At 37.6% G+C, this 18,497-nt stretch overlaps 3 protein-coding genes across 12 annotated transcripts; 2 read left to right on the top strand and 1 right to left on the bottom strand.

The window, feature by feature from the left end:
* Positions 1 to 198: 198 nt before the first annotated feature.
* Positions 199 to 4,079, top strand: LOC105683439 (endoplasmic reticulum chaperone BiP). Of its 2 annotated transcripts, none has more exons than XM_012396028.4 (6): positions 199 to 490; positions 1,001 to 1,154; positions 1,270 to 1,690; positions 1,820 to 2,185; positions 2,354 to 2,757; positions 2,849 to 4,079. In XM_012396028.4, exons 1-6 carry the CDS (start codon positions 214 to 216, stop codon positions 3,510 to 3,512), a joined length of 2,286 nt encoding a protein of 761 aa, XP_012251451.2. In that variant the 5' UTR covers positions 199 to 213; the 3' UTR covers positions 3,513 to 4,079. The 2 variants fall into 2 exon arrangements, with proteins under 2 accessions (XP_012251451.2, XP_020706325.1); XM_020850666.2 differs by having other exon boundaries at positions 441 to 550.
* Positions 3,654 to 8,673, bottom strand: LOC105683467 (histone-lysine N-methyltransferase SMYD3). Of its 2 annotated transcripts, none has more exons than XM_048649765.1 (6): positions 8,042 to 8,673; positions 6,989 to 7,230; positions 6,621 to 6,925; positions 5,173 to 5,452; positions 4,903 to 5,068; positions 3,654 to 4,764 (listed from the first exon to the last, which is right to left on the bottom strand). In XM_048649765.1, exons 1-6 carry the CDS (start codon positions 8,167 to 8,169, stop codon positions 4,554 to 4,556), a joined length of 1,332 nt encoding a protein of 443 aa, XP_048505722.1. In that variant the 5' UTR covers positions 8,170 to 8,673; the 3' UTR covers positions 3,654 to 4,553. The 2 variants fall into 2 exon arrangements, with proteins under 2 accessions (XP_048505722.1, XP_012251505.2); XM_012396082.4 differs by lacking the exon at positions 8,042 to 8,673 and adding an exon at positions 7,320 to 8,016.
* Positions 8,674 to 8,744: 71 nt separating this feature from the next.
* Positions 8,745 to 18,478, top strand: LOC105683424 (neuropathy target esterase sws). 8 transcript variants are annotated; one of them, XM_020850662.3, is made up of 16 exons: positions 9,222 to 9,625; positions 9,918 to 10,325; positions 10,412 to 10,831; positions 11,044 to 11,366; positions 11,504 to 11,864; positions 11,956 to 12,249; positions 12,350 to 12,729; positions 12,927 to 13,098; positions 13,212 to 13,592; positions 13,665 to 13,940; positions 14,038 to 14,224; positions 14,966 to 15,082; positions 16,493 to 16,813; positions 16,929 to 17,233; positions 17,754 to 17,810; positions 18,094 to 18,478. In XM_020850662.3, the coding sequence occupies exons 1-15, from the start codon at positions 9,596 to 9,598 to the stop codon at positions 17,799 to 17,801; spliced, it is 4,023 nt and encodes a 1,340-aa protein (XP_020706321.2). In that variant the 5' UTR covers positions 9,222 to 9,595; the 3' UTR covers positions 17,802 to 17,810; positions 18,094 to 18,478. The 8 variants fall into 8 exon arrangements, with proteins under 8 accessions (XP_020706318.2, XP_020706315.2, XP_020706309.2 ...); XM_020850659.3 differs by lacking the exons at positions 9,222 to 9,625; positions 17,754 to 17,810 and adding an exon at positions 8,745 to 8,883; XM_020850656.2 differs by lacking the exons at positions 9,222 to 9,625; positions 17,754 to 17,810 and adding an exon at positions 8,959 to 9,188.
* The last annotated feature ends 19 nt before the right edge of the window (positions 18,479 to 18,497 follow it).

The raw sequence follows: 18,497 nt of genomic DNA, 5'->3' as shown, positions 1-18,497 counted from the left end.
AGGATAATTTCGGCAGTGGACCAAATAACTGGTTCTGTAATCTGTCATAAATTTTCAACAATGAATTTTCTATCCCACTAAACGTACTGACAATTGAATTAGATAAGGTATCCCGATTACTAGGTGACAACAATTTTCAATGAAACGAGCCAAATTATTTCTGCAAGATCCGTCACTGCGTGATATTCTTGAACGTTCGCGATAAAATAGCCAATGTTGTTTAGCCCCGAATATTCTGGAAAGGAGGGTGTCGCGACGTGGGCCAATGAGAAGAAGCCAACTGTTGTAACGTCCGCCGATCACAGCTCGGAATTCTTCTGTAACGTGTCGTTTTCAGCCAATCAGAGTGAGACACGACGAGATGGTGCCGTTAATATCCCCGGCGCTCAATTCATTCTCAAGTCAGTCATTTCACAGCATCTCAAGCGAACGAAGTTAAATTGTGTTCTCTGTGTCATTAAGCAGTTTGGATATATTAAAACTTTTTCTGGTAAATATCGTGCAGTTGAACAACTCTCAATAATATACCTCTGAATAATTTCCAACACCGGTGAATAATTATTAATTCCCTACTTCATTCACTTTTTTATCCAACTTACGCACAGCAAGCCACGTATCTTGTGCCGACCTGTGGGTACTCTTCATTCATTTGGGTTTCGAGTTATTGAAGATTCTCCTCGCATTTCGAGAATAATTTTTCATTTAGAAAAGCTTATGCTCTACTGATTCTCAGTATTACAGTCAAATATATCTTACACAAAGATCTTACATCACTCGCAATATCCCCGTCACCGGCTGCCTGCTGGCAAATGAAATCTTGCACATTGAACGATCTTCGGTGTTTCTACTGTCAATGACGATTGTTTAGAAGATCTGACTTTTAAATTTGCCAACAACTTTTCGGATTTTCGAAAATTCGTTATTCTATACAGAATTTTATGTTTTTTCTAGCATTGTATCTTACAAGTGTCTAATGAGGATTATAATTCGTTCATTCCAGGTGAATTCTTACAATATCACTTCAAAATGAAGGGAGCAGTAGCCCTGTTTATGCTGGGGCTGATCACAGCCTTGGCAACTGCCAAAGAAGATAAAAAAGACAAGGAGGATATTGGTACAGTCATAGGAATTGATTTAGGAACAACTTATTCATGGTAATTATGTGTATATTGATTATTCATGTAACAACACAATCCTCTTGTATTGATTTTTTGAATATACTCAGATTAACTCTGATTTTTGATCCCATTTTATTTCCATCAATTACAGTGTGGGTGTGTATAAAAATGGGCGAGTGGAAATCATTGCCAACGACCAAGGAAACCGAATCACTCCATCCTACGTCGCGTTCACACCTGATGGAGAAAGACTGATTGGTGACGCCGCCAAGAATCAACTCACAACCAATCCAGAAAACACTGTGTTTGATGCCAAGCGTTTGATTGGTCGTGAATGGTCTGACTCGACTGTTCAGCAAGATGTCAAATTCTTCCCATTCACTGTTATTGAAAAGAACAGCAAGCCACACATCAAAGTTAGTACGAGTCAAGGAGACAAGGTGTTTGCTCCTGAAGAAATTTCCGCTATGGTTCTCAATAAAATGAAGGAAACTGCTGAGGCCTACTTGGGTAAGAAGGTCACACATGCCGTCGTCACTGTACCTGCGTACTTCAACGATGCCCAGCGACAGGTAAGAAAATTACCAAATTGTTTGCCAATTTTGCAAGTTTACATGTTGAATAAACTTCAATTCATATTCTAAACTTTCATCCATGCCTGAATATTCATTTACATATTTTTGTTTTTATCCATGTTACAGGCCACCAAAGATGCTGGAACTATCTCTGGTTTGAACGTGATGAGAATCATCAACGAGCCAACGGCAGCTGCTATTGCTTACGGTCTTGACAAGAAGGATGGAGAGAAAAATGTCTTGGTATTCGACTTGGGTGGTGGTACCTTCGATGTGAGTCTCCTGACCATTGACAATGGAGTATTTGAAGTAGTGTCTACAAATGGTGACACCCATTTGGGAGGTGAAGACTTTGACCAAAGAGTCATGGATCATTTCATCAAATTGTACAAGAAGAAGAAGGGCAAGGATATCCGCAAGGATAACAGGGCTGTACAAAAATTACGTCGAGAGGTTGAGAAGGCCAAGAGAGCATTGAGTGCTAGCCACCAGGTAAATATTCATCGATCGATTTTTTCTTCAGGTTTCACAAATACTGAACATATGACCAACTAGATAGTAAAAAGTTACAGCTTTGCTTTCTCATGAATTCTAAAGCTGAGCCTATTCCAAAGTAGGGCCCCACGTTTGAACGAAGTTCAATTTGTTTTCAATTTACAGGTGAGGATCGAAATCGAGTCCTTCTTTGAGGGAGAAGACTTCTCAGAGACCCTGACACGAGCCAAGTTCGAAGAGCTGAACATGGATCTGTTCCGTAGCACAATGAAACCGGTACAGAAGGTTTTGGAAGATGCTGATATGAGCAAGAAAGACGTAGATGAGATTGTACTTGTTGGTGGATCCACAAGGATACCAAAAGTTCAGCAGTTAGTGAAAGAGTTTTTCGGTGGAAAGGAACCCTCCAGGGGAATCAACCCCGATGAGGCTGTGGCATATGGAGCTGCTGTTCAGGCTGGTGTACTTTCCGGCGAACAAGATACCGACGCAATCGTCTTGTTGGATGTCAACCCTCTGACTATGGGTATTGAAACAGTCGGTGGAGTGATGACCAAACTCATCCCAAGGTAAGCACAGATTCCTGAAAACTTCAACCTACTCAACAATGATTGTTAGACATTGGAATTGCACTGACTGTTTGATTTTTTTAATTTACAGAAACACCGTCATCCCAACCAAGAAATCGCAGATCTTCTCTACAGCTTCAGATAACCAACACACTGTGACTATTCAAGTCTATGAAGGTGAACGACCAATGACTAAGGACAACCATTTGCTTGGCAAGTTCGATCTCACTGGAATCCCACCAGCACCTAGAGGAATTCCACAAATTGAAGTGACATTCGAAATCGATGCCAATGGTATCCTGCAAGTATCTGCTGAAGATAAGGGAACTGGAAACCGTGAAAAGATTGTGATCACAAACGATCAGAACCGCTTGACACCCGATGATATTGAACGGATGATCAAGGATGCTGAGAAGTTCGCCGACGATGACAAGAAACTGAAGGAACGTGTCGAAGCACGTAATGAACTGGAATCGTACGCATATTCGCTGAAGAATCAACTGTCTGATAAAGAAAAGCTTGGTTCCAAGGTCAGCGACTCAGATAAGACAAAGATGGAAGAGGCTATCGAAGAAAAGATCAAATGGCTCGAAGATAACCAAGACAGTGACCCAGAAGAATATAAGAAACAGAAAAAAGAACTAGAAGAAATCGTTCAACCAATTATTGCTAAGCTTTACCAAGGGGCTGGTGGTGGCGTTCCACCTACCGGAGGCTCTCCTGACGAAGAAGACGATCTTAAGGATGAACTATAATCACAAAGAACTCTTTATGTTCGTTAGACTGAAAACAACCTTCAAGCAAATACTTTCGATGCTAGTATATAACGACATCGTAACGTACCTTGTATATAATTCACAGCTGGTTCGTGACAGCAACATTTTTTCAACTGGAAGTCGAAAATGAAGGAACTGGACTTGACTTTATTGTTAGGCAATGAGGGCGCGAGGTAATTCTGTGAAATCGTTGTATTACTTTGAACTGTATTTGCTAAAAGGAAATGTCGACCTTCCGCACCCTCATAGAAAACTAGAAACACATGGTGGCAATGTTTCCTTTTTGAAATATTGCCATATAGGAGTTGAAATTCAATTCCTTTGAAATATTTCAGTGTGTTGTTAATTTATTTTGATTATTTTATATGTTCCATTGAAGTACTAATCGAATACATTTGAAAATATTTGTGAGGCTCAAGGAGAGCGTGTGCGTGAGTGCCAGTGTAGTTACTATTGTTATTGTGGCATAGCATGTACAATAATTATTGTATGATTGCGAGTATGCAAGATCTATCAGTATCACATAATAAACATTTTTTCAGTAAATCAGTATCTTGTAAACTTTTTTCCAACCCTTCCCCCTTTTGAAACATATTATTCGCCTTTTAGGTATCTATTTCCGTGAATTTTCTATAAGCTGGTCAAAAAAATTATGGTGCATAAACGCAACATACGAATACATTAATGAGAAATTAGAAACTTTTGTATTTGAATCATGCAACATGTTGCCTGCATGTATGAAAAAATGACTGTTCAGTTACCTTTCACATTTTGGTACGTACAACAAATCGAATGCAGTCCATTTTCATTGCCAGAGATTCAATCGTCACGATATTTGATCGAGTTGATTGCTATTGTTTGAGAGTCGGTCTTCACAGGTTTAAGAGGGCCAATTATTCGGTCATTTGATGATTAGATATTAATTTTGTGTCGGAAAATATTTGTTACATCTGGAGCAACTTGGTCTCTAAAAAATTGATATGGATACTAAATTTCCAGGACATTTTAAAAACGTTTATTTTATTTAGAAGATTCACAAATTGCTTGATAAAGTAATGGCCTCAGATGATCTTTCACAAGCGAATGTTGTTCGCCGTGCGTGATATTCAAAACCGATTCAGCAGTTTTCAGCGTATCTACTGCTTCAAGAGATTTGCCCAAGTATAATTGTATTTTTCCCAATTTCAAGTACAACAACCCTGTTAATGGATGTAAATTTCCGTAGTACAACCTGAAGACAACGAAATTTATATAAATATACATGTTTTTTGATCATTGAATAACTACTGAACTAAAATGAACCAGGCTTTTTCAAAAGAAACAAAACGATGGGAAAATAAATGAGAGTTACATGTTTCGTAAAACTTACAGATATCCTGGAATCAGATTCAAACCGTACTGCTCAGCATCTTCCCAAGAAGCACCTAGATTTACTGCTGCCTCAAAAGCAGCATCTAGTGTACGTACATGCTGTAAGTTGAGGGAATGTAAGACTCCATCCTGTCTTTTCAGACAGATTTTACTGACATCAAGATCTGAGACGTTCAAGTCAAGGAAAGTGCCTTAATAAAAAAAATTATGCTATGGACGCTAAGGACTATGAATTAAGAAATTTATATGCTTGGTTTTCAGAGGATACAAGCCATAGTTTTCATGCTCTGTAAATGATGGACTGTGAAGGCGGTAACTTCTTTGAATGTTTGTTCAAATTCTTCAGAGAAATTTTCTCCACATTTCACACAGTGTTTTTCTGATGCTGAGCAAGGAGCATTGCATGAAGAGGATGGACAAGCAGCAGCCGTAATCATTGGCTCATCCGATATACAACGTTCGCAGTTGCATCGAAAATAATATCCAGCCAATAGTTCAGCTTGCCTTTCTTCGGTGGAATTGAGCAAGTCAATGTAAGAAATTCTTACCTAATTTCATATGGGGCAGATAAAAAACCAATCTATGATGTAATTTTTCAATTCTATTATTCACCTAATATTTTTTTATGTCACGTGGGAAAACAGTTATCCACTGATTCGCAATCTGTTAATATAGAACATAAATCAAGAAAGAATACTATTCCCCACACAATATCAAATAATTCGTGAAAAACAAATACGAAACAGTGGCAAAAGCAAGTTAATACAACAATGATCATCTTTGGGTTTGCATGATTATGAATGAATCATTTCTCTGATATGATGACTTTCCTCATGCACAAGTGAAACATCAAATATGAATTTCATTACAGGCGCTGCCAACATATGGCCATGTAATTATAATGATGAGATTTAAATGAACAAAGCAAGCCCAATATTCAAAGAAATTCATCATCGGATGTATCCTCAAGAGAAACAGTGTTTTCTCATCACCTAGGTGTTTGACATGGTGATTACACCGAACACTCCAAATTAACATCATAAAAAAACTGCTCAATTGATAAAAGTAGCTATCGAATGGAATACTCCAGAGGACACAACAAAAAAACTACTTGTGCTTTAAAAACCTGTAGTGATGTAGAGTAACAGTAAAAGCTCAATCATGTTTTCATATCAAAACATATAAAATGGCGATAAATATAATTATTTTAAAAGTTTGAACAACTTCAAATCTGTAAGAAAAACTCCAATTTTCAAGAAGTTGAAAGCAGAACCTTTTTTCTTTGATGACATTCCTATTTTTGTAAGCGCATAAATATAATGCTAGCATTTTACTTGGAGCATAGGAATTGATTTAACATTCAATTATATGCAGTGATACAATTAATAGCATTCAATTAATATAACAAAACTATGAATGAATCAGAACGTGATTAGGCACGATCATAGGTATAAAAATTGTTTTATTGTTGTGTTGTTATGTCTCAACACAAATGTTAGTAGCATTAGACTACTGAATAAAAGATGGATTGAGATTGCCGAAATATGTAACAATGCATACGTGTGCATGTATAAAACAAAGGTCTCAGTGTAGGGGGAAAACTGCTATACTCCTGTAGGTGAAAATGTATTTGGATGAAACCTATTTTATGTTCCTCATGGTCGTGCTTAAGCACAGATCACCCTACATTTATTGGTAATATCAGTGAGAACACACCTGAGACCAATCTAACCGTGGCATATCTTCTAAGGCTCTGACAATAATTGTAGTCCCTTCAAAAACTGCAACTGCATTTGGCTTACAACTGTGATCCATAATCGAAGGTCCTAAGTATATTCCTGTCCCAATGCTGTTCATCTCTTGATCTAATATATTAAAGGAGTTAACACAAATTCTGCCATAGATACCCATCAACTCGGCTGAATTTGGCAAAGTTGTTCCTCTGAGAAATTCGAATAAAACCCCGCAAAGAGAAGTGAAGTGTTCCATGCGTTTCGCATCTTGTTTAAGGTCGGAATAATCTGTAAAATCAGACATTGTTTCATTGCTCTTAGTGTCATACTTTAGCTATGCATGTTACTTACGAGACATGAGATCCTTAAACATTCTGAAATTCGTCTCTGTGTAGTAGCCCTTTTCATCTCCCCCCGCTTTATTTAATTTCACAATTATTCGAGCCATTAATCGTGCTGCGTCTGGAATCACTCTTGGAGATATACGTTTTAAATTTGAACATTCGAATTTGTGAACGCCCCATGATTCTCTCTGACAGTGTTGATCGCAATAATAGACACATTGGCATGCTGAACATTTCAAGAGCTTTCCACTATAAACAATTACATCCAATGTACACAACGATATAATCCTACTATAAAATTCACCCGCAAAAATCAAGGTGTAATTCAACAATGATACCTTTGCAGGCAATTATTGCATCTGTCATTTCTAAATTCGGATTTGAGAACATATGCAAAGGGTTTGGCTGTTAGTATTGTTGATCCTTTTTTAATGAATTTAACCTTGCTCTTCATATCGATGTTTACTCAACTAATATTGCTGTGCATGCATAGATTGTATCACCGCATACAGTTCGCTATCTTTTCAATTAAATCGCACCTCCGAAGTCTCGGCATTCTAATATTGTGTTTCGTACATATCAAAGACACAATATTTGAGCTGATTGAGCGTTCCGTGACAGTGATGATAGTCTACACATGTACCGTACATTTCACATACATACATACATATATGACATTTCAACAATTTGAAATGCTTGGTGGCCAATTGGTGCCGACACCTGACGAATCGTTTTTTGACTATAATTCGAATATTTTCGCGCTCTGACAGCTTTTGAATCCGTCATTCAAATTCAACAATCGGTCAACGCGTCGTTGACTACGAATAATGAGTTGACATGGTTACTTAATGCCTAGTCAACTAAATCTTGAATGTTTGACACAACATTCCTAAATCAGACGATAATGCTTCTTTTATGTATCTCCAATTAATTCATTTAAGAGGTAGCCCATCGAACGCGTGTTATATTTGCGATTGTTAAAGTCAACTTTGTTGTTAGTACCATTGGTTACTCGATTTTATTACAGAGCTCACATTTATGATCGAAATGTGTTTCTTACCCCAGAAAACAGTTGTCACATAGTTTACTCCGAAACAAAGACTTCAGTACATAGACAAAGGGCTTTGCCTTCAACAGTATGGTCCCTTGAATGATAGCTCTATTCTTATAAGAGTTTGAAAATCTCATTTTAGCCGTACACTCGTGGTTTAAAAAAATTTGTATTTTTATATTTTATTGGAAGATTATTGAGGGATTTCGAGCGGCGCGAGGTTTTCACTGAGGTCGATCAACCTCTATTGAGTCCATTAATATGTACGTACCAATGAACTTCTGTCTCTAGACCTATATTCTATACCGAAACTGTAACTAAATTTAAACATATGATATTTTCAGATGGCATAAGTTTAACATGGTCTTATTAATAGACGGAATACGGTGCTCATCCCTTACACCGATGTATTTCGCTTGTCACATTGATATTCACACAGAATAAGATATATTCAACTAAAGCTGGTTATCGATACCTCGTTCCATCCAGATTAATTAAAAAATTTAAGTTACACGATAAGGTCTCGAAAATGTTTGGAATCAATCTAATTTTTTGGCAAGATTTCGATAAGACAGGCAAGTTATGCGAATTATCAAAAGTCTACACATAGTGCCGACTATAGCTATACCGCAAAGCTGTATCGAGATAAAACTAAACTATTCTAAACGATCAATTACTTCATTTAACAAGAAATAATCTATTGATCACGTATCATTAGTACATACAAGCACGACGTTGAATCAAAGCTAAAATGAAAACAGAAACATATTAATTATTTATAATTAAAGACCTTCTGTTCGTTCTCTCTTATTTCTGGAACGAAAACAGTGACAAAATCTACAAGAAAAATGGTATTAAGATAAATATATTATAACAGAAGCGAAAGAATGAGTAGATTAAAAAGAAAAAATGCGCATGTCACTTATCAGTATTGGATGTGTTGACTTGTGTGGTGTGTTGTGACATTAACAATAAGACCGTTGAAATTTCTGTTATTCTGCGTGTGGAGAAGTTGATGGAAAAATTAGTATTTTCGCTAGAACATAACGTGATTCTAAATTTCAAGTTGCAATCTCATTTGTGCTACCAGTTGGCAGACGACTGAAGTACAACTTAAATACGTAATCCTCAAACGAGATGATTGCCCATCATGGAGGTTGTATCAATGGTTGTATTATCATTCTTAGAATTTATTTATCATATCATCAGCTACGGTGAATGCCTCATTAGCGATCGTTATCTAATGAATATCAATTAGATTCGGTCGAAGAAATGTGCTTAGCGTTCGGAGCTGTCAAAATCACATAACCAAAAATTGAACTCGATCTTTTATACAATCATAGTATGGAATCAGTGAATTTTTCATGTGGAATATGACGTGTTGATATTTCTAAACAAATAACCTCATGTCATGAATATGTATTTAATGTACGTCACTTCTCATAAATGTAACTGGCAATAATACATACATGCGAGATGCATGGTTTATGGTTATCAAGTCAGCAATACAATGTATAGTTCACAAGAAGATTTGCAAATTATATAAACAAATGTTTTGCAAATATGTGTATGGTATCTGACTGTAGCACGAAGGTATAATACTTGGTTTACATCTAATGTGAAGTACATATACTGTCATTAGTTTTATTGAAAGATAGAATAAAGTCAAGCTACTCTACTTTTGCAAGGGTGACTTGCATCTCTTCAATTACACAATTATGTCATAGATATACATACAATTAATGTTTAATTTTAGTGCAAATCTCAGAAAACTTTTTGGCAAAATTCTCAATCACAACTTTTACCAACTACTATGCTGTGTTTTAAATGTGATAAATTATATTTGGATTTCTGAAATGAATTTAATACTACGCTTTTTTCACAGGTTGTGGATCTATTTAATAAATTCAATGAGAGCCTGGGATCATATGCATTTTCAAGATGGATTGGTCAGTTTGTGGAAGAGTATCAGGCGTCAAACATTCTATTTTTGGGTACAATCGGCCTTTTCTTGACATTGTTAATCGTATCAATTGTACTGATAATCCTACGAAAATGGAAGAACAAGGAGTTTTTGCCGGAGGTTAAAGAATTCGTTGGTGTGGGTAACAGCAGGCCCAGATTTAGAAAGCGTGATAAAGTTTTATTTTACGGTAGAAAGATGTTGAGGAAAGTAAAGTCCATAAGTGGCCAAGTACATCCAACTGGGCAAGGAAAAAAAAGACGTGCCGTAATGCGTTTTGCCAGAAGGTTGTTACAACTGAAAAAAGAGAATGCACCTCAACAATTGAAAGTAAGTTATGAAATCCAATGGACGACATTGTCTTCCCTAACACCTATTCTCTCCCAACAAAGGCGTACAACAATTCTTTTTCATAGGTCTTAGAACCGCCAGCTGAATATTTGGAAGAAGATCTAGGTCCAGGCGATAGAGTACCACCTGATGCGTTGTACATGCTTCAAAGTATACGAGTATTTGGCCATTTTGAGAAACCAGTATTCCTTAAGCTATGCAAACACACAGAGATAATGACTTTGCCTGCTGGCAGCTACCTCTTCAAAATTGGAGACCCTGATGTCAACGTGTTTATTGTACAACAAGGGCTGGTTAATGTATTCATTGTGGGAGCCGATGGTGCCCAGATTTCCCTGAAACTAGTAAAGACTGGGGAATCTGTAACGAGCTTGCTCAGTTTCACCGACGTGCTAACAGGCCACACAAGTTCCTATAAAACTGTATCGGCCCGAGCTGTTGAAGATTCCATAGTAGTCAAGTTGCCAATGAGTTCCTTCCAAGAGGTAAATATAAGTCCTAAACAACAAAGGGTAAGACGTGCTTGAATTGAGCGGAGCAACCACAGTTGCATTATGAAATTACTTATTTGTTCATTGATCATGCTATGAGATCTGATATACTATAATTGACATTGAATAAAGTAGTGATGTGCGTTTAATTCGGTTGTAATACAACAAACGAAATTTCAAAGAACTTGACAATATATGTTTTGCAGGTATTTCAAGATCACCCCGATGCATTCATTCGAGTAATCCAAGTCATAATGGTTCGATTACAACGTGTCACGTTTACGGCCTTGCATCAATATCTAGGCTTATCGGCAGAGCTGGTAAACCCAGGAACGCATAAAAAAAAGTACAGTCCGTTTTCTGGGTCTCCTGTGCGTTCAAGAACTCGAGAAAACTTCGCTGCACCGAATCCAGATAATAATGCATCTTCTGGTCCAGGAAATAATGAGCATGCTGGTGGCTCCGAAATATTCCATCGAGACTGCTCGAGCCTGATATCACAGCCAATACCAATTGCCTCTAGTCGTCGGTAAGGCAACTCTTTCAGTGGTCTTTAATATTTGACATATGGTTTCTGAGAGAATATTTTTCTCATCCGCGCTCAACTAATTTAATCTTCCATCTGCTCCTGGAATTTCGCGTTAAAAGACCTAACCATCCTGACAGATCAAAAAGCACCCTAGATTGGAAATACCAGGGTTCCAATCCTTTGCTAAGTCAAAATTCATCAGATGTGGTGCCAGAATGTGAGTCGCATTGGCTGACTTCTCCTGTCACAGTCCCGCAGCAGGTCCAGGGTACTACACCAGATCTTGTACACTCGGGAGGTGGTGGCACGAACAGAAAACGGTCAACAACCGAAGGGCCACATCATCAACAGTTGGACGAATCACAACTTATCCAATTAGCAACCGATGCTTTTGTTCGAGAGCTGGGTCTAGAAGATGACACAATTCTAAAAGATGGTAAGGTGCAAATTCGCGAAGTACCTGCTGGAACTTACATTATGAAAGAAGAATCGCACAAGGTATGTGACTTTTGAAAGACAACAAATAAGATCAAATATATTAATGCATTTCTCGAGACGTGTTTCCGACAAAAACTTTCATACATTTCAGGATGTAGCCCTGGTGTACGTGATATCCGGATCGCTCATTGTCAGTCAGCGTGTGGCGGAAGGGCGAGACGCAGGTCAGGAGGTTCATATGTACAGTACGCATCCCGGTGAAATAGTTGGTGGCCTGGCTGTACTGACAGGCGAGCCATCTTTTTATACAATTCGTGCCAAACATGCAAGCCGTATCGCTCTACTCTCCAAAAGTACATTTTTTGCCATCATGCGAGAGAAGCCTACGGTTGTTCTACATGTTGCAAACACCGTTGTCAGAAGACTCAGTCCGTTTGTTCGACAAGTAAGCATTTTGACATACGCAATGTTTGTAAAAAAATTGTGAACCAAATTCAAATAGTTTATGCACGGATAGGATTATTTCTCAAATAATTATTCAACAGGTAGACTTTGCCTTGGATTGGCTGTTCTTAGAGAGCGGTAGAGCTCTCTATAGGCAAGGTGCTGAATCTGATTCGACATTCATTGTTTTGAGTGGACGTTTAAGATCTGTTATCACGTACGCTGATGGAAAAAAAGAATTGGTAGCAGAATATGGTAAAGGTGACTTAGTGGGTATCGTCGAGATGGTCACACAAACGACTAGATCTACAACAGTAATGGCTGTGCGTGACTCAGAACTAGCCAAACTCCCCGAAGGTCTGTTTAATGCTATCAAGCTCAGATTCCCGATTGTTGTTACAAGGTTGATTAATCTGCTGGGTCATCGAATACTTGGATCTTGGCAACGTTCACAATCTAACGGTGTATCGAATGGAGTAACGTGAGTCCCTTGTAATTGAGTATACATACACTCAGCCACTGTGATTGAGTTTATGTAATTTTATTATTGAAAGACATCTAATTAGATTATGATATTGCACGAGATTTTCTCAGCAAGAACTTTCGTCTTTTTTTCTTATATCTATTCTCCAATCGATATTTACTCAATTGCTAGTACTAAAAGTGCTTATTTTTCAGAAGTCGTGCGGCTGCAACAGTAGATGCCAGGCCATCTCAAGTGAATTTTTCAACTGTAGCGATTGTACCAATTTCAGAAGACGTTCCGCTAACTGCCTTTACATTTGAATTATACCACTCATTGTGCGCGATTGGACCGTGCCTGCGGTTGACGTCCGACGTTGTTCGAAAGGTGGTTTTCTAGTAAAGAGTAAAACTCAGTTTGGTATTCATGATTTTGAGATATTGATCAGAAAATACCCCACAAAATGAGCTATGTCATGATCATTGGTCTTTCAACTTTAGACGCTCGGAGCTGCCATAATGGAACCAGCAAACGAATACCGACTCACTTCGTGGCTGGCACAGCAAGAGGATCAGCATCGCATCTCATTGTATCAATGTGATTCGAGCTACACTCTCTGGACGCAACGTTGTGTGCGACAAGCTGATTGTATACTCATTGTTGGCTTAGGTGAAAAGACACCAAGCTTAGGTCGTATGGAACGTGAAGTAGAAAGACTCGCGATGCGTACGCAAAAAGAATTGGTCTTACTTCATAGAGAACAAAGCGGGCTTCGACCCAGTAACACCGTTGAATGGCTAAACATGAGAAGTTGGGTCTCGAGTCACCATCATATTCAGTGCCCAAAACGGATGTTTACGAGAAAATCACAATATCGTATTGTAAATTAAACTTTACGTATCATTTCACATCTTCACTGTAATGTCAGGCTGACCATGGTTATTTTTTTACAGAATGAACTTTACTCAAAAGTGCTAACATCAGAACCAAATGTGCACAGTGACTTCAGCAGACTTGCACGATGGCTTACAGGAACGTCTGTAGGACTAGTTCTCGGGGGTGGGGGCGCTCGAGGGGCAGCACATATTGGTATGCTTAAAGCAATTCTAGAGGCTGGAATCCCCATTGATATGGTCGGAGGTGTCAGCATTGGCGCATTTATGGGTGCCTTGTGGTGTATGGAAAAGAACATCACGACTACAACTCAGAAAGCTCGAGAATGGTCAAAGGTACATTGCATGATATTTGTCAACCTGGTCTTGAGTCTTTGTTCAGTCTATTACGATTCAAGTTTTGAAAATAATCAATCATACTTTTTGATTTCAGAAAATGACGCAATGGTGGAGACAAATATTGGATTTGACTTATCCTATGACTTCAATGTTTTCGGGAAAAGATTTTAATGCAACTATTCAGGGAACTTTTGGAGATGTGTATATCGAAGATCTGTGGCTTCCATATTTCACGATAACCACGGACATCACCGCATCTTCGAAGCGCACGCATACACACGGTCGGTATAACACTTTCGTTAACACCTCTTACCTCTGTAGTGCGGGACTGCAATTTCAATTCGAATTCTAATCTTTTGTGCCAAATGTTCTATAAATGATAAAATCTCAATTCAATTGCATGTCTTGAAGAAACTATTTATTTTGTCCTGAAATTTCTCTGCCTTGTACCGACCTATTTTACAAAGATCTCAGTTTCACAAAACCAAAGTCGAATTATCTCAAAAGCAGAGTCTTTTAGTTGATAACATTTGAAATCTTTAACGAAATAATATTTTCAGGCTATTTTTGTTTTATGTACATAAAGTAACCAAGTATATGTATAAGTTTCATGTCTCTAACTGTCTTGCCATGTTTCTGAAATGCAGGAGCGAGCTCTATGGATAATCGTTGTTGACGTACTCTCCAATTTCTTTGACCAGAACGTTTTAATTATTTTCAAACCGACCCTCGGAGGGGTATTATTCTTCCCATTGCTGTAAAATCTTTCCGCGAAAATTTATCTACAAAATTTGATATCAAACCTATCTGGTGTTCTACCTTGCTGTTTTGCTCTGGCGTAATGCTGCGTTATTTATGTATCTCTGAACAGTTGATTCTACTTTTGATATTGCAAGGCAATAAACAGATACTATAGTCTGAAATTTTGTTCACAAGGGACGATCTTTTTAAATGCTTTAAATGTTACGAAAATTCCATCAAGTTTTAAAGAAAATAGTTAAATAATGATTTGTCGCATTTAGGATCGCTGTGGCGTTACATTCGGGCTTCGATGTCATTATCGGGTTATATGCCGCCGATGTGCGACCCGGTTGACGGCCACCTGCTCCTTGATGGCGGGTACGTCAACAACTTACCAGGTAACACGATGTCAAATTTCAGTGTCTCGTTGGAAATAATATCGTTCCACTATCAATATCCACATCGAATCAGGCTACACTATTCAAAGTCCAATAGTCCACGTAAAAAAACAAATGATTTACCTTGAAGTCTTTCTCCGAGTAATTCAACCTACTGTAAATCTGAAGGAAAATAACTAGTGCATCATAGTGTCTTTATTACACTTCAGTATATCTGTATTACATACACATCTTTGCCCGATAATCAACTAATCACTCTAAGCAACTTACACTTTCACCCTTTCCGTGTAGTGAGCTACTATACGATTATTTATGCCACATCATTTTTTGACTGCTCTGAAAACTTGCAGAAACACAACAAACAGACAAAACGCATATTTACTCATCTTCATCGAACGCACTCCACATTCATACATTCACATTAGAGCTCGCTCCCGTAGCCAAAAGATGTAAAAAGAAAATCGTGAAAAAAAATTAGTATGTTCAAGACAGGCTTGTTATGGAGATATTGCCGAGCGAGTATGACCATAGCTGGTATTTTTCCACCTATTTGCGATCCAGCTGATGGACATCTTTTGGTTGACGGGTGCTACGTTAACAATGTACCAGGTATCATGCATTTCATGACCGTTACTTATTTTTAGACAACGAGTGCAAACTAGGTAGCTTTTTATTGACAACTTAATAGTTTTTACTGATTTTCTGATACATGTTCTTACATACTGTGTTCTTCCTGTTGAACTATGTTGTTCACCCAAGCCTGCATCTTCTATCCGGATTCAATGATACCCATAACTTTTTAGAGAACATAATTTTTAACTGCAACAACCTGGACATGTTATCTCTGTCTTTTGCTTAAAATCTTCTCCCAAATTGTTCAATGCTGTATAACCATGAGTTTTAACCATGTAAGAATAACGGATCGATCCTTTGGACTGTTGATGAATATAATCAAATGGAAAAATATTAATCATACATCATCAGATGCCGGCTACATATTTTAGATACCTGAACTATAAGTCCAGTTATGTTTTCGAGAAAGAACGCAGATGTTGATTCTCTTAATAACCGACCTGATTTCTTATTGAAAATGTACTAAGAATGCTTGATTATTTTGAAAACACAACACAGATGAATTGCAATTGAGGCAAATACGGTCACACTTAATTCACCAAATACACAATTGAACAGACGAACCTACTTCAGCACAACTATTCATATCAAAACATTTATGATATTCACAGTTGCATTTGAACACATTTTGACATATCTGTCATAGTAGCAAACAATTTACAGAGTAACATAGAAACACGCCAAGTTATTGTTGTGATGAGCATGCCCAAGAAAAACTTTTGCACAATATGTATATACATATTTTTGTGATACACGCAATTTATATTTTTGTCAAAGCTGATGAAATGCTTAGACAAGGAGCTCATCACATACTAGCAATAGATGTGGGCTCGCAAGATGACACCGACCTGACAAATTATGGAGACTCATTATCGGGCTGGTGGTTATTATGGAAACGATGGAATCCATTTGCAACTGCTGTCAAAGTCCCAAACCTTCCTGATATTCAATCCCGTTTGGCATACGTCAGTTGTGTTCGACAGTTGGAGGAAGTAAAGTCGTCAGATTACTGTGAATACATTAGACCGCCAATTGACAAATATAAAACGTTACAATTTGCCAACTTTGATGAAATCAAAGATGTTGGCTATCATCATGGTAAGAAATGAATGTATTCACTGTCTAGACCTAAATAAATTTTGTCGCATCAATTGAGCCTTAAGTAATTTGCTTTTCAATAACTTCGTCATTAAATGAATACAATTTCATTTAGGTAAAACCTACTTCGAGGGTCAATTGAAGGCAGGGGTTTTGCCGAGATTTAATGCTGGCAGAGAACAAGCGAAAGCAATGCAAGCAAAAACTCTAGCAGCGAATCAACAACAGCAGTCATCCGTCTCAGCTTATACATTTACTGATTTGGCACAAATGGTTTGTAAGGTCTCTCGTGGCAGTCGGTATGTGGACTTGGATCTGGACTCAGATTCAGAAGAACTTGAAGAATATGAAGCCGATTTAGAAGAAGATGCCCAAGAGGTTGGCTATGCCTCAGAACCTACTGCGGGAATTCTCGATCAGGCAAGTAAACGTTTTACAAAAAAAAATACTGGTGCATTCATATTATGTTCCATGGGTCAGACTTTCAATTCGTTGTAATGATAGCATGCGACTTTCTCAAAGTTGCGATTGTAAAATCTCGCATTACCTTCCTTGAAATTATGGTCTATGTCAGGATAATAAGACAGCATGGTTTTAGGTACACATGGAATATGCAAGACTAGGAATTTGTAATTTTAACGTAAAGCATAATACGTCGTAAAGATTATTTCTACTAATTAGCATTAATCATCTCTTACAAAAAACGCATGAACATGAAATTCGAATACATTAGGATTCTTAGGAATAAGCTACAGGTTACATATTGCATGAGATCGACTATGTGTTGCATATTGCATGAGAACGACTATATGTATGTTGCACCTAATGCTTCTTTATTGTGTTGCAGTCACATGTTCATTCATATTTTCTTCTCTTGAATCGCATGTACTGTGTAGTCTAGTGTATGTGCTTATTAAAGAAGTGCTACGTTACGTTTCAGTTAGGACCATCTCTAGGACCTTATGGGCATCCTCCATTTTCTCTATAGCTGTGCATGGTAACTAATATTCCGAACAAATACATTAAGTGCTCATTCAGAATCAATAGACATAAACCCGCTGCTTAATTAATGATACTTCAGGATTGGATGATCGCTTTATGTTAGCAAGTGAACGGTTATAGACTTACTGTATGAGTGAGATCTGATGCACAGATATTTGTTTTTATGCATGATTGTATTGAGGTCACAACAAATGTATCGCAAACGACTAATGAATTGTGCACTGATTTTCGAGTGGTTATATTACCACTATTGATTATTTTCTGTTTGTTTTTTTTAGAGTCCAGATGATAATCGTCTTCGACGACGAGCCGGAGGTTCCTTAAGCCTGTCAGAAACAGAAGCTGAGTGCGATATAGATTATCGCTCCAAACGTTTTTGAGTCTGCATATGGTGAACAATAAAATCCTAGAGTCTGTGTTGATCATACACAAATAGTTGAATAATTATAATTCTCGAGTTTTTTTTTTTATTTTAGTTGCAATTTGTCTAAAGTGTAAACGTAATCTACAAAAAAAACTTTCAAGCTGTCAAAAACTCGCATTGCGGGACACCTGTCAAAGAAATGCACTACCATGGCGATTGACTGTTGTTATTACTGCGATCATTAACATTAGTATCATTAGTATTAAGTAAGAATAATAATTATATTGTTTCTATTGAAACTGTTTGTTATTGTCATTA

This window comes from Athalia rosae, chromosome 2, assembly GCF_917208135.1.
Source record: "Athalia rosae chromosome 2, iyAthRosa1.1, whole genome shotgun sequence".
Lineage (NCBI taxonomy): Eukaryota > Metazoa > Arthropoda > Insecta > Hymenoptera > Athaliidae > Athalia > Athalia rosae.
This window is presented reverse-complemented; position numbering and strand designations above follow the sequence as displayed.

Excerpts from the sequence above, each read along its gene's own strand:
- LOC105683439 (XM_012396028.4), top strand. The coding sequence starts at position 214 with ATGTTGTTTAGCCCCGAATATTCTGGAAAGGAGGGTGTCGCGACGTGG. Across the intron at positions 491-1,000 it reads ATATATTAAAACTTTTTCTG|GTGAATTCTTACAATATCAC; the intron begins GTAAATATCGTG and ends CGTTCATTCCAG. Across the intron at positions 1,155-1,269 it reads TTAGGAACAACTTATTCATG|TGTGGGTGTGTATAAAAATG; the intron begins GTAATTATGTGT and ends CATCAATTACAG.
- LOC105683467 (XM_048649765.1), bottom strand. The coding sequence starts at position 8,169 with ATGAGATTTTCAAACTCTTATAAGAATAGAGCTATCATTCAAGGGACC. Across the intron at positions 6,926-6,988 it reads GTTTAAGGATCTCATGTCTC|ATTATTCCGACCTTAAACAA; the intron begins GTAAGTAACATG and ends CTGATTTTACAG. Across the intron at positions 4,765-4,902 it reads AATCTGATTCCAGGATATCT|GTTGTACTACGGAAATTTAC; the intron begins GTAAGTTTTACG and ends CGTTGTCTTCAG.
- LOC105683424 (XM_020850642.3), top strand. The coding sequence starts at position 9,596 with ATGTGTATGGTATCTGACTGTAGCACGAAG. Across the intron at positions 11,367-11,503 it reads CCAATTGCCTCTAGTCGTCG|ATCAAAAAGCACCCTAGATT; the intron begins GTAAGGCAACTC and ends CCATCCTGACAG. Across the intron at positions 15,692-16,492 it reads CTACGTTAACAATGTACCAG|CTGATGAAATGCTTAGACAA; the intron begins GTATCATGCATT and ends TTTTTGTCAAAG.